We start from the raw sequence: 14982 nt of genomic DNA on the forward strand, positions 1-14982 counted from the left end.
TATTAATATTGAGTGAGAGAGTAGTGCATCCCATCAAAGTGACATTTCGGTACATATGTACGAAGCCCATTATACCCATCACGACTACCCGTCTGATAAAGGTACACCAAGCACATGCATCACAACTATATGTAGACAAAATGGTGATCTCATATGGTGATCAAGATAAATAGCGCATGACTTTGCAGGTGGGGTCCAATTAGAATTTTCTTCAGGTTGAGTAGTCCACTCCGCTCAAAAGGTCCCTGAATAAGGGTTACGTAAGGATATTGAACGAAACACCCATGTTTCCAGAGGTAAATTATTCAAATCCCAAAGAATTCCTCTCAGCACATGGCTATGATGCTCCCCCACTTCTGCTCACGATCAGAGATGTACATATCGTCAGCCACGAAAGGACATTCTCAGCTGGTTAAGGTCAAACAACTGGCAAGCAAATCTGTGGTACTGAGCAGAATACTTTACTGCTGCTCATCTTTTATACCAAGACAATACAATGTACATGATAACACTTCCAGTCAGTTAAGATCAGAAGCCACGAGAGCCACAGGTTTTGTTGGAACACCCGAAGTCTTGCATGCGTAGCGTATTTGCTGCCGGCAGCTTACGGTATCATACTATCTGTTCTTTTCAACTATCTAATACTTTCCTGATTATTCTGGTCGTGCCAAAGAGGCAAATCGTTTTTAACAGTTCTACTGGGCACTCTATTCCAATTTCCTTTATATTCCGCTTGATGCCTTCTGATACTGTTCTCAAGGACCCAACAATAATTGGCACTATCTTCACTTTCTTCATTTTCAATTTGTACTTCATTTTCCATTTTGTACTTAAGAGGGTTGTATTCATCTATTTTGTCGCCTTCCTTCTTGACTATTCATAGGTCAAAAGGGCATGTGACATCAATTATATAGCACATGTGGTGCGACCTGTTGACCGCCACTAGGTCCGGTCTGTTATGCTCTAGCACCTGATCTGTTTGGATTAGGAAATCCCAGAGCATTTTGCAAGTCTCCGACGCCGCCACTCTCTGCGGTTTGTGCCCATCATCATCATTATTATCTGTATTTATATTTGTTGAACTGTTTACGCGTGGCTGTTGATTATTCTCTTTGCGAGATCAGAAAAACAAAACAAAATCTATTTGTTAAGTTTTTTACTACTATTATCACTGATACGCTATATTTGTAATGCATTTCTTTTACTAAAATGAGTGTACTTCTCATGCTAAATCAGAAATGTTCAATATTCTATCAGAAACCTGCCTCCACTAACTCTTTCGTCCTCCTCATTAAAATCCGTTGATTGATATAGTTCGACAGACCCTCCAGCGGTAACACTAAGATCTAGTAATGAAACCGATCTTCTCTTGCAAATAGAACAAATTATCTCTTTTAGTGAGGTATCGTAAAAATTGCATATTTCCTGCTTCAAAACTAGCCAACCATTTTCAATATAGCTGACTTTTAACCGCACGCCCCGGGCTATGCAGCTTCTTTCTGTTCTGTGCAGACGATAACAAAATAACAAGCATTGTCCACGAGACGTATCTTCAGTTTCTTTCTCATTCAGCGCCTATTGTTACCTTATTATTGCATTCAAATATCGCTAAAAGATACTATTGTATATGAGAGATGATGCAGTATTACGAAATTGTTTTCTTGTATTAGTTTTAAATTCCAGTCTCCTGATTTATGTGAACAATTTGCACGTCATAAAAACTGTAATGTTAATGTAATTTAAAGCGGCAAGCTAGCAGAATTGTAAGCCCGCCGAATAAAATGCTTAGCGGCATTTCGTATGTCTTTATGTTCTGAATCCATATTTCGCAGAGGTCGACTTTGCTTTTCATTCTATCAGGGTCATAAAATAAGTATCAGCTGAGCACAAGGATCGCTGTAATTGACTTACCCTCTCTTCCAAACTTGCTGCCCTTGTGTCAAAATTTGAAAGCAAAATTAACTACAACTTAGGCGGTGAGTTAGCAGAATCGTTAGTACGCTGAGCAAAAAGCTTCACGGTATTTCGTTCGTCTTTACGTTCTAAGATGACATTGCGCCGAGGTCAACTTCACTTTTGATGCTTTCGAGGGGTCGAAAACATAAATATCAGTTGAGCACAGGATCGATATAATCGACTTACTCCTCCCCTAAAATTGCTGGCCTTGCGCCAAAATTTGAAATCATTATTAATGCCGTTGTTTTTTATTCATTTCTTTTTTCAGTGTTCTTAGCTTTCAACTACGTGCCTTCATTTAGAGAGCGCAGATCTATGTTCCCCAGGTACGTGCATGTTTTGCGCTTTCACTATTGTGTGTTACATGTTGCACTGTATTGATGCAGTATTTATTATTGCGCTTTTCCGAATATTGTGTATATCTGTAAGTACTTGAATGTTGGTTGTGTAGTCTTCAGTATCGTGTTTTTAATTATCTAATAGCACAAGAATGACTGTGTTACTAAGATGTTTGCTTTAAGTATAGTGGTACCTTAGGCAAGTCTTTTACTATAGGTGCAAATGTGGCTGTGTGGTAAGAAGCTTGCTTCCCAAGTACATGGTTCCAGGTTCAATCCTACTGTGTGGCACCTCGGGCAAGTGTCTTCTACTATTACCTCGGGTTGATCAAAGCCTTGTGAGTGGATTTCGTAGATGGAAATTGAAAGAAAACTTGTCGTATATATATATATATATATATATATATATATATATATATATATATATATATATATATATATATACTAGCAGAGATATCCGGCATTGCCCGTGTCACATACAATTGAAAAATGAGACTTTTCTGTTATATTTTTTGTAAGGAACAGGAATACATATGATTCGAAATTCATCAAAATTTGCACATGAGGGTTCTTTCCCTCTTTACACACCCTAAAAAAATTCCAATCATGAGACATGTATCCCATACTATTGATCTTTATGCGCATATTCCAAAATTTCAGTCTTCTGGAACCTGTAAAAAAGATTTTGCTCCTGCAAAATGGAGCTCATGGAGCTCTAAATTGTGGGAATGAAGGCCCCTATTGGGGGTGGGGGTGTTAATGTCAACCAGAGAAGTTGAATTGTTGGGAATGTTTTTAACTTGGGTCTTATAGTATGCCTGTATATATGTGAGAGTATAGTCTCACTTTAATAGTTTCAGTATGAAATTGAAAGTATTAAAGTGAAAATATTTGAAATTACAGTACGACATGTTATTGTTTCACTTTTGACAGGTAATACTGAAATAGGGGATTAGTTTCAGTGTTAAAGTGAAAGTATCTGACATTACAGTAGAGTGATGTTATTGTTTCACTTTTGACACGTAATACTGAAATAGTGGAGGAGATATGATATTGCTGTGGGCTCGAACTATGCAGGAAGTTAAAAATGTTTTTGGCCTAAGACACTACATGGACCCTAAAAGAATTTTGCTCCTGAAAAATGGAGCTCATGGAGCTGAAAAATGTTGGAGTTAAGGCCCCTATTGGTGATGGGTGGATTAATGTCAACCAGAGAAGTTTTATTGTTGGGAATCTTTTTAACTTGTGTGTAATATGTATTGTTTGAATTTCTTTGAAATAGGAAATATATGTATGTTCACTGGGTTTGTAAAAGAGAGCAAAGCTACAGGAAAGCAAAAGACGAATGATCACGATAATCAGTCAGCTACCGTAGCCTAGTCGTTACTACTCCCCAATGTAGGATTCCTCACCATACAGGTGACAGGTACAGCTTTAAGATGCATTATGGATCTATAGCAATTGGAAGGGCATGACCCAATTGAAACAACAATGTGTGACGTTTGGAGTAAAGGGAAATGAAAGTGTCGCCTCTGGAGTTTGCAAATGACCACTATACCGATAGGTAACTGCGTCTTTGCTTAGGAAAAATGACTAAATTGTGGGTGTGAAGTCCCCATGAAGGGTTCTTTGTAACTTCTAAGAAGAAAAAAATTTAGAAATATTACTTTATTTGTGTGTAATATGTATGGTTAAAATTTAATCAACATCAAAAATATATGAATTTTCATGGGAGTTATGGCCATTATGCATAGAATATAATTTCCAAATTTCTTAAAGATCCATTCAATACTTTTGACGTAGTTTTGGAATAGAAAACAAATGACTAATGTGTGTGTTTGTGTGCATATGTATGTGTGTGTATGGGTGTATATATGTATAGATATCTGTATGCATGTATATATGTGTATATATATGAGTACATATTAGATGTACACCAATATAAATACATCTACACATATGTATACATATACATGTATGGATATAGACCTATATCTATATATATCTATATCTATACATATACGTGTACATATACATCTATATGTATACATATACATCTCTCTCTCTCTCTCTCTCTCTCTCTCTCTCTCTCTATATATATATATATATATATATATATATATATATATATATATATATATATATACACACACCATTAAAGTGAACGTGTCTGTCATTACAGTATCGAAATGTGATTGTTTCAGTTAGTGGAATAATTTCATTTTTAAAGTGAAAGTATTTGACATGAGTGTTTTTGTTTCACTTTTGACACGTAATACTTAAATAGTGGAGGAGATATTATGTTGCCGTGTGCTCGAACTCTGCAAGAAGTTTAAAATGTTGACTAAAACACAACTGGAACCCTAAGTAAGGCATGTGTAAAATTTGAATGAAATTGGTCGCGTAGTTCCTGAGTTTTAGGGAAACAGACAGACAGACAGACACACATTCTCATTTTTATATATATATATATATATATATATATATATATATATATATATATATATATATATATACATACATATATATAGTTAAAAAAAACAATAACAAAAAAACAAAAAAACAACAAAGTGAGGACGTGATATGGATAGTATTATTGGACGCTCAGGGAAGGAAAGAGAGAGTGTATGACGTTTCGGGCGTAGCCCTTCGTCGGAAAGATGGAAAGTTCGGAGAATGGAAGAACGGAGAATGGAAGAACGGAGAAAGAGGAAAATGGTACCGATGCCCACGAGGTTACATGATGAAAAAACCGGAAGAGGAGGTGGCGGGGGAAAAGTTCTTTCTAAGATAGGAGAGTGAAAAAGGGAGATGAATCTGTGCGTTTGCGAAAGTCTGCGAGTGTGTGTGTGATAACAGAACGTGTGTGTGCGTATGTATGTGTGTGTGTGTGTGTGTGTGTGCATGGTTTGGTGGTTTATCTGTTAGTGTGTTTGTGTGTGTGTGTGTGTGTGTATGACGTAGTGGAAGAAATTAGTAGCAGGACTGGTTAGTGGACGCTGTAGACAGTGTAGGTAGAAGGTCAACAGGTGGTTATTTGGGTGTGTGTGTGTTCGTGTTTGTGTGGGGTTGTCGGTGTTAGGTACGTGTACGTGTGTGTGTGTATTTTGTATGTGCGCGTGTGTGTATGTGTATGTTTTCTGTGCGTGCGTGTGTGTTTGTGTGTATGTGTATGTTGTGTGTATGTGCGTTGCTGTGTACGTGTGTGTGCGTGCGTTTGCTATTGTATATGCGTGTGTTGTTTATGCCCATGTGTGTATGATTGTATGCGTGTCTGTGTGAGTGTGTAGTGTTGGTGAGAAGTGTGTGTGTATGTGGGTGTGTGCGTGTGTGTGTGTATGTGTGGATGTGCGTGTGTGTGTGGGATTGTGAGTGTTAGGTACGGGTGTGTGTGTGTTTATGTGTGTCTGTATGTGTGTTTCCGTGTGCGCGTGTGTGTATATTTTTTGTGCGTGCGTGTATGTGTATATTGTGTATGTTTTCGTGCGTGCGTGTGTGTTATGTATATGAGTGAGTATTGTGTATGTGAGAGGTGTGTGTGCATGTGTGTATATGTGTATGTGTGCATGTGTGTATATGTGTATGTGTGTCGTGTATGTGTGTGTGTGTGTGGTTGTATGTATGTGAGGGATGTGTATGTGTGTGTTTATGTGTGTGCGTGCGTATGTGTGCCAGGTATGTGTGTTATTTTGTGTGTCCACTCCTGTGTGTATGTGTGTGCATGTGTATGCGGCTGTGTATGTAGGCGTGCGCGTATATATGGGTGTGTGTGTGTATATATGTGCGTTCGGCTATGTGTGTGTGAGGGCGCGTATGTATGTTTGTCATGTATGTGGGCGGTATATGTATGTGGGCGGTATATATGTAAGGTGTGTGGGTATGTGTGCGTGTAGGTAGTGGTGAGATAAAAAGTGGAAAAAAGTAAGTGTAAGTGTATTTGTATCTATGTTTGTCCTCCACCACTGCTCGACAACCGGTGTTGGTCTGTTTACGTCCCCGTAACTTAACGATTCGGCAGAAGAGACCGATAGAATAAGTATCAGCTTAAAAAAGTAAGGTAAGTCCTGGGGTCAATTCATTCGGCAAAATAATTCTTTAAGGTGGTACCCCAGCATGGCCGCAGTCTAATCACTGAAACAAATAAAAGATAACTCCGCACAGATCAATGCCTTATGAATCAATTTGGTAGTTGGAAGCTGTCGGAAAATAATGTACTGAGAGCTGTCTGGAGTTAACAAGGCCATTACTTGTACTTGTACCAACATTTGGGACGTTGGACTGAAAATTCGATGAGATACGCAGAATGGCAGTTTCCATATTAACAGTGACATCAATAGGATTTATATGAGATAAAGTGATGGCGGTAGAGGCATAAGGTGAGTCCAAACAGCCTTTGATATGTTGCATTGTATCACTCATACACCTGCTGAACAGTAAAGAAAGAAATGAGTACATTCCATGCATACTCAAAGGGAAAGGAACAACATCTTCAAAGCTGGAAAATAACTACTGTGCAAGTACACTGAGAACACAACTGTCTCACGCGACACAAAAGAGGCTGGACTGGCCTACATAAACAGAATCTTGGAAGAGATGCAGGCATCATACCAGCAAAAATGAAACCCATGGATACATCATCATCATCATCATCATCATCATCATCATCATCATCATCATCATCATCATCATCATCATCACCATCATCATCACCATCATAATTTAATGTCCGTTGTCCATGCTGTAATGGGTTGGACAGTTTGACTGGACTGGAAGGCTGTAACCAGGCTCCAGTTTGATTTGGCATGGTTTTCTACGGCTGGATGCCTTTCCTAACGCCAACCACACCAAGAGTGTAATGGGTGATTTTAAGTGCCACCGGCACGGTTACCATTTGCGTGACACCGGTATCTGCCACGACTGTGATTTTGCTCGGCTTGATGGGGCTTCTTCTCAAGCACGACATAATGCCAAATGTCTTGGTCATTGCCTCTGTCAGGCCCTAGCTCCCGGATTAGTTATGTTTAATAAGAAAAATTAACTGTTTACATAAGTTTTAACATAAATCTCCTTAAAAATAGTCAGCTTGCACAGCAATTCTCCGGTCCCAGCATTCCTGCCTCTTTTGGATTCTAGCCTGGAAGTCGTTTTCCGTGAGTTGAGAACCTTCTGAAATTCACTCTTGATCTTGATAGGGGTGTTAAAACGACAACCATTGAGATGCATTTTCATTTTGGAGAAGAGATGGAAGTCTAGATGCTAAATCTGGCGAATAGGGTAGGTTTGTGGTGAGAACTCACAAGTGACGGGAGCATGGTGACTGGGTGCATTGTTGTCATAAAGAATCCAATTCTTCGCGCTCCACAGATCTGTTTGTTTTCGCCAAATGTTTTCTTTCAAATGTTTCAAAATGTCGTAGTGGAAGTCTTGATTGATAGTATGGTCCTGTGGGACAAATTCGTGATGCACAATACCATGGATGTCGAAAAAACTTGATGTGTATGCTTTTGCTTGAGCTGCGGCTCTGTCATGCACCTGTGTCACTCGAAACATTGTGTACAGTCCATTGCTTCATTGCTGTAAGCTTGCCGAAGCATACTCAATGTCTCTGTAGCAGGCTTTCCAAGTTTAACGCGAAATTTCATGTTGGTTCTTTGTTTCCTCTTCCTGTCCATGACAAAAAATCACAGACTACAGCATACATGTAATCACAAAAACACAAATATCCCGTAAGTTAGAGGGAAACAACAGCATTGGCAAAAAGAGTAGTCTATCCTGGACTGGTGATAGGTACATTACATCTCTCTAGAAGAATATGCCGTTACTATCCAGGAACAAGAGACAGCTAATGAATACCTGATAAGCAAGAGAGACAAAGATACCATCAAACCTCCACGTTTTGATAAAAGATATCACCCACACCATCAGCAGCTCCTACAAAATGTCAACGAGATATTACCTGCCCCTGAGGCATGATATAGTTTTAAAGATTATTTACAATGTTATCCACAGGAAGGACTGCCCTGACGTATATATCAAAGGTATGTCAGAACCAGTTGGTATTCACACCTTTAAAAACAAGGAATGCTGGTAGAACACCACAATAAAGACATCAGTTCGGTACAAACGTAACAGACCTGTTAGTGTTCTGTGGGAAAAGGAACAAAAGTCATGCACTGTAGTGGAGGACAGCTGCCCAGCGGATGTGAATGTACAATCAAAAGTCCAGGGAAAAGAGAATATTTAAGGTGAATTTGTACGCAACTTACAGCTTTTGTACCATGACTATGAATTCTCATATGTACCTATCATCGTAGGAGCATTAGGTTATGTACCAACAAATTTGCACAAAAACCTGGAAATACTCGGTTTCCTAGAAAAAGAACAAAAGAAACAGACGCTGATTCTCCAAATCCAATCTATTAGTGGCACAGTGGAGATTTGTTAGACCATCCGAAAATTTTCAATCTGAGATTCTTATGTGAATAGATACACGCACTTGGGTATATGCGTCGACAGTTCAGTCAACACATCAACTCAAACACATAGTTACAAGCACCAGGGAGTCTCTTAACTCAAAAAGTCTTGTCGCTTTGTTAGCTTCAAATCTCTTAAGAAAAACTTAAATAAAACTCGAAGAAAAATATACATGCATTCATACATATATACATATATACATACATCCATACTTGAATGCAAAGATACGTACATTCTTACGTATGTGTGTGTGTTCGTGTGTTCGTGTATGAGTGAATGTGTGCGTGCGTGTGTGTACAAAAGGGTACGTAAAAATGTACCGCACTTTTGCCAAAGCATTCTTTAGGCTGGCCGCAATGCCTTCAGTGCTCACGTGTTAGCAGAAGGTACTTTTGTGGTTACGTAACTGGGATTTGACTTTGATCACTCCAATTTTCTTTATTGTGTGCCTCAAGGAATAACAGTGTGGCCCAAGGAATAACAGTGTGGCCCAAGGAATAACAGTGTGGCCCAAGGAATAACAGAGATCAGTGATCCGATTTTTGTGGTCTGGAACGACTCATGTACTGAGAAGAGCATTATCGCTGTGAAAACAACATCCATTCATGAAATTTTTTTTTCTTAATTGCATGTTTTACCTGTAAACTGGAATGCATACAACGAGTTTCTCTGCCCTAGGTGTACGGAAAACACTCATACCTCCTCATTGATATGACATAAATGTATCTGTCAAGGCCTACCAAAAACTGAAAATATACACAACTATGATAATAAAAACAATTATTTCGACATACATCTACAAAAAACTTTTCTTATATACTAAATAGCTCAATATCTGACTATACATCTATTATCTATACATATAAATTTGATATGGGCGATTCTTTCTTGTCTTAGGATTCACGGTCAAACGGCTGGGTGGAATTGCGCGAAAAATTACACAGATGTGTAGAATGATCCGGTGGTGATGCTTGGCTTTGTATTTTTTCATAGCTCCCATGGTTACTGAGATAATCTACTATAATAATACTCTTGTGTTTATGAATGAGAAAGGAAAGGGTGATAGATGAATAAGGAAGGAAGGGATGATGTCATACTTGTTAGTGGGATGATGAAAATTGTATGCTGAAAAAATAAATCAAACAACGTGTGAATATATGTGTGTGTATGTGAAGCGCGCGCGCAATGGAAGTCGGATGGTTCATCTTTGTCCGTTTAGAATTTGGGTTTTTTTTTATTTGGTTGAATCTTGGTTGTTTTTTGTTGGTCAGTTATTTCTAGCATTTTGACAGAAAAAAGTTATTCTAAAATTGTTTTTTAACGTAAGCGTGCCCAAACAAGTCGAATGCTTACACAGAGCAGGTTTTACAGTCACATCATCCAAACCGACAGGGTGAAACCGGGCTTAGCTGCTAGTTATATATAAGATTATCACGCAAGTAATTCCCTTTTATACATCTTCACTCATATATTTTGAAAAGTTATTAAAAATATATCAAGCTGTGGGTAGATAATTAATTACGACATATAAAACCTATTTTTGTCTATGAATATTTGACCTATTATTTATAAAAAATACTAAAATGAAAAATTTTATAAGCCATCAATTATTCCCAAATACTAGTACCAACTACCAATCTTTTAAAACTCTTAAGTCGAAAGGAGAGTTGGAGGTTAAGTAAAAATTAAACATGAATTTGAAATAACATATACCTCTTATTTGGTAATTTCGAACGTACATACAAATACAGCTTGACCAGTAAAATTTTTTTAAGGACGCTTATATAGAGATATGTATTGGATCTCATTGAGAGGAAATCAAATTAAATAGTACATATATTAGCACCCACTTCCGATATTTTTTGTGTAGATTCAAATAAGCGTTACTGGAAGAACGAATATATGTAAATCCCATAAAATGATAACTAAGAAAAAACCTATGTACTTTAAACGTCTTTTTTTTTGGCTTTTCCTTTAAATATCTTACCTACTGAGGAGTAAAAATATGACTGTTACGATGTTCTATTTATGAATATCTGGGTTCATTTGTATGTAACAATTGTATAGCAGCATGAAAAATAAAGACTATAATCCATTTTAACATCCAATCTTCTTCATTACATAAATATAAATGAGTTTGTTGAACTTTGTTTAATAAGTTAAGTCATATACTGATTATATCAATACGAGCTTTCATACCTATACGAATTTCTTATAAAAGAATTCGAAAGTAAATGTATGAAGAAACGACATGAGAAATCTTAGGAAAAAATTCCAATTAAAGGACAAACATACATTCATCCGATAACCCTTTTCTAAAAAAATCTAAAACAAATACATCCACTGAAACCAATAACCGTACACCCAGATCAAACTTTCAACACAGACACACAAAACCACCCCACCACTGGGATGTCAACCACCACCAACCTCACAATAGGAACCCCCCCATTATTAAGAAGTACCAGTAACAACCACCCAATAATAAGAAACACCAGTAAAAACACCCCAGGATTAAGTATAATAATAATAATATTAATAACAATAATAACGACTATTATTTCAATTCTTTCCCTCCAAAAGCTACAAACAGACAGGGCATCCTTCCGACTCCTCAACACAGGAATTCAACTTTCAGAACTACAACTCCCTCAACTAGACCAAGAGAACAATTTCACAGCATCCCATACAGGACCAAACACCACTATAACTCATTCATTCATAAACATACACACCACAACATCCCACCCAATCCACCTACACAACAATACCTTTACAATAACAACCCTAACACTGAGAACCCCCTCCAACCTAATTACAACAAACAACGTTTTTTAGACAGAGGAGAGAGACACAGGGACACACGTTGGAACATATCAAACGGGAGAAACCCACAATAATCAATCTATCTAAGAAAACTCTCTCCACTACAAAAATCCATATTTTAGCTAAAGGATTAGAATTTACACCTACCCCACGAAGACCGAACATCAATGAAATTAAAGATAATATTGCAGAATTCTGTAGAAAACTTTGTTTGACAGGAGCACTTAACAACTACAACAATGAAGACGAATCACTAGTGAGAAACAAAAGTAATTATCTACCACCCACAGGAAGGAATAAAACACTAGATGACTTCTGCAACCGTATCCAAAATTTTCCTCACACTTTCTACAAATCAAAAATTGTACCCAACTTCAACAACACACAATGGAAGCAACTACTACAACTAAAAAAAATGACTAAGACCTGAAAATCAAAGAAGCAGACAAAGGGAGTGCTGTAGTATTGATGGACACAGAGTACTACAAAAAGCTAGCACTGTCCATACTAGAAAATGACTCCTATGAAAAAGTTGCAAATTACAGGCAGCAAAAAACTTTTAAAAATCTTGAAACTCTGATACTCAAGCACGGAAAAGGCCTAACAGAAAAAGAAAAAGACTACATTACCAACTTCAAATGCAAACCCAGCCTTTTCTATGGCCTCCCCAAAATTCACAAGAGTCAAGCAATCACTAATGCCTACAAATCGAATCCAGGCCCGTGCATAAATATTCCAACACCAGAAGACTTAAAATTAAGGCCTATTATTGCTGGTCCAGCCTGTGAAACACCGCCTTAGCAACTTTCTCGACATATTACTGAAGCCTTATCTCAAATACATCAAAAGTTTCATTAGAGACGATTTGGACATGCTAGAGCACCTACCAAAAACCACCAACGAAGAAGCTCTATTCGTCTCCTTCAATGTCATCAACCTCTACACTAACATTCCACACGACTATGGAATAGAGGCAATAAAATTCTGGTTGGAAAAACACCCCGAAGCTCTACCGGACCGCATAAACCAGACATTTATCATTGAATCCCTGAAGTTCATCCTTCAAAACAATTATTTCATATTCGATACAACATACTACCGCCAAAAATGCGGTATTGCGACGGGTACTAAAGCTGCGCCTGTTCTGGCAAACCTAATAGTGGGTTACTTTGAATCTACCTTGTATGAACTCTCACTCCAAAAATTTGGACCACCATTCCACCACTATATAAGAGAAAACTGGAAAAGATATTTAGACAATTGTTTTATCATCTGGAATGAAGCCTATGATAATCTGCTGGTTTTCAAATCCACACTGAACAGTATTAATCCCAACATCTGGTTTACCATGGAATATAGCAAGGAACAGCTCCCTTTTCTGGACATCTTGATTTAAAAAAAGTCCAACAACCACATCGCAACTGACATATACTACAAGCCAACAGACTCTAAGCAGTATCTCTTTTTCAGTTCATGCCATCCTAAACACACCAAAATAAACATTCCATTCAATCTAGCAAAAAGGATTTGTACGATTGTTTCTGACACAACCACTCGGGAACTTCGATTGCAAGAACTCAAAATAACACTCATTGAACGTCAGTACCCAGCTACACTTATAGAACATGGAATTGAACGTGCCAAGAAATTGGACACAAACACACTAAGAACAACAAAACAAAACACCAGACCTCACCTCAAAACACTCCCATACATATCAACCCACAACCCTAGAAACAACGAAGTATACAACACAATTATACAAAATCTCCCTATACTCACTCAAGACCCGAAAATGAACAGCATCCTAAATAAACACAAATTACTAAAATGTAAAAAACAAGACAAATCACTCAAGAGACTCCTTACAAATGCAAAACTATACTCAATACATACAACACCAACAGTTAAAAAATGCAGACGACCCAATTGTGGTACATGCCCACCATTTTACACTTCTCTTCCCCATGACCTCAAAATACCCTCCTCTATCCATCGATCCACCCCCCTCTCGAATTAATTCCTGGTTCCTCCTTTGTAGGTGTGTTCATAACAGCTCGATCTGTTTCGTAACACCGAGGGCTCACCCTTCCAGAAGTACTTTACCATCCATCGTGTGCATCGAATTTGGCCCCTTCTCGCCTACCGTCACGCCACCCAGCCAGACAATCACGTCCATTCCCACCACTACGTCAACGCCATCCACCACTTCGTCGACAGCAATCGCCTGAACCTTCACTGCCGACCCTTGCACTATCAACTTTACATAACCTTCTTGCCATCCCCTGTGCTCAGAATTGGGTTACCACCCCAGCTAGTCACCATTTTTACAGTCACCAAGGCTGCAGTGCAACCGGTATCCACAAGGGCTTGAGCTTCTCTCGACCCCACCTGAACGTTTATTATTGGCAGTGACCACGAGTACGTCTCTAGTCAGTTGACGGTGTAGCTACCGGCACAGTAGCTCCCCTCTCTCCGTTTCCCTGTTTACATTGGTTAGTAATGTACCCAGGCTGGTCACACCGGTAACACACCACTTCCGGTTTTGGTGCCGTGCAGTCTCTGACTATATGAGGATCCAGTCACCTGAAACATGGTCCCTTCGTCGTTTGCTCAGCTTCTCTCGCCTCATTCTTCTTTATTAACTCGCTCACCGGCATGGTGTGGATACCCGGTAGCTGCTGCAAACTTATTGAAATGTGATCGAGAAATCCGGTCACAAAGGCCAACCTCACAACACTCCATTGCATCGCCAGAAATCCCTGCTAAAGCCACCAATCTCCTAATCTCACTCGCATAGTCATCGACCTGTTCTCCTCACGCTTCCGAGCTTACTATACACCTTAAAGGCTCTCTCCGTATAAGCAACTTTCAACCGTTCCTCGATCTTTTCGATCTTTTGCTGATCGTCTTCCGACATCTCTAGATATAGGCTCAGCGCGCTACCTTCTAAATACAACGGTAGGAAGCCGGCTACGTCCTGTAACCCCTGCAATTATTTTATCAGCTTTACCTTCTTCATCCAGGCCACCATGTCCCCTTGGCAAGAGAATGATTTCAACATGTCGTTGCCGAGTCTAATTTTCGATGCCATATTTTACCGTGGACAGTAAATTTTTATTTTTGGACGCTTCGCAATGAGCCGAAATAGCTTGTGGTATGAAGGGGAAATTATGAAAAAGGAGAATTGAGGCTTTTTAACCTGCCGATTTGGAGGGAGCATTCTCTCACCACCCACGTGGTCATTTCCTTCTCTTGGTCTTACACACACATCTTGACTTCACACTGTCCGCTGCACACTGCCCTTTTCCTCCGACAGAGCCTACCAACTCTCCCACTTCCGCCTTCACCACAGCTTCAGATCAATACCACAAAAGATGAATATGTA

General features: G+C 38.7%; 1 protein-coding gene across 1 annotated transcript; it reads left to right on the top strand.

The window, feature by feature from the left end:
- The first annotated feature begins 12465 nt into the window (after nt 1-12465).
- Nucleotides 12466-12990, top strand: LOC149132217 (uncharacterized). Its single transcript, XM_089365333.1, has one exon. The coding sequence runs from the start codon at nt 12466-12468 to the stop codon at nt 12988-12990; it is 525 nt and encodes a 174-aa protein (XP_089221459.1).
- The last annotated feature ends 1992 nt before the right edge of the window (nt 12991-14982 follow it).

The sequence above is a fragment of the Octopus bimaculoides genome, chromosome Z (genome assembly GCF_046866305.1).
Source record: "Octopus bimaculoides isolate indiv1 chromosome Z, ASM4686630v1, whole genome shotgun sequence".
NCBI classification, from domain to species: domain Eukaryota; kingdom Metazoa; phylum Mollusca; class Cephalopoda; order Octopoda; family Octopodidae; genus Octopus; species Octopus bimaculoides.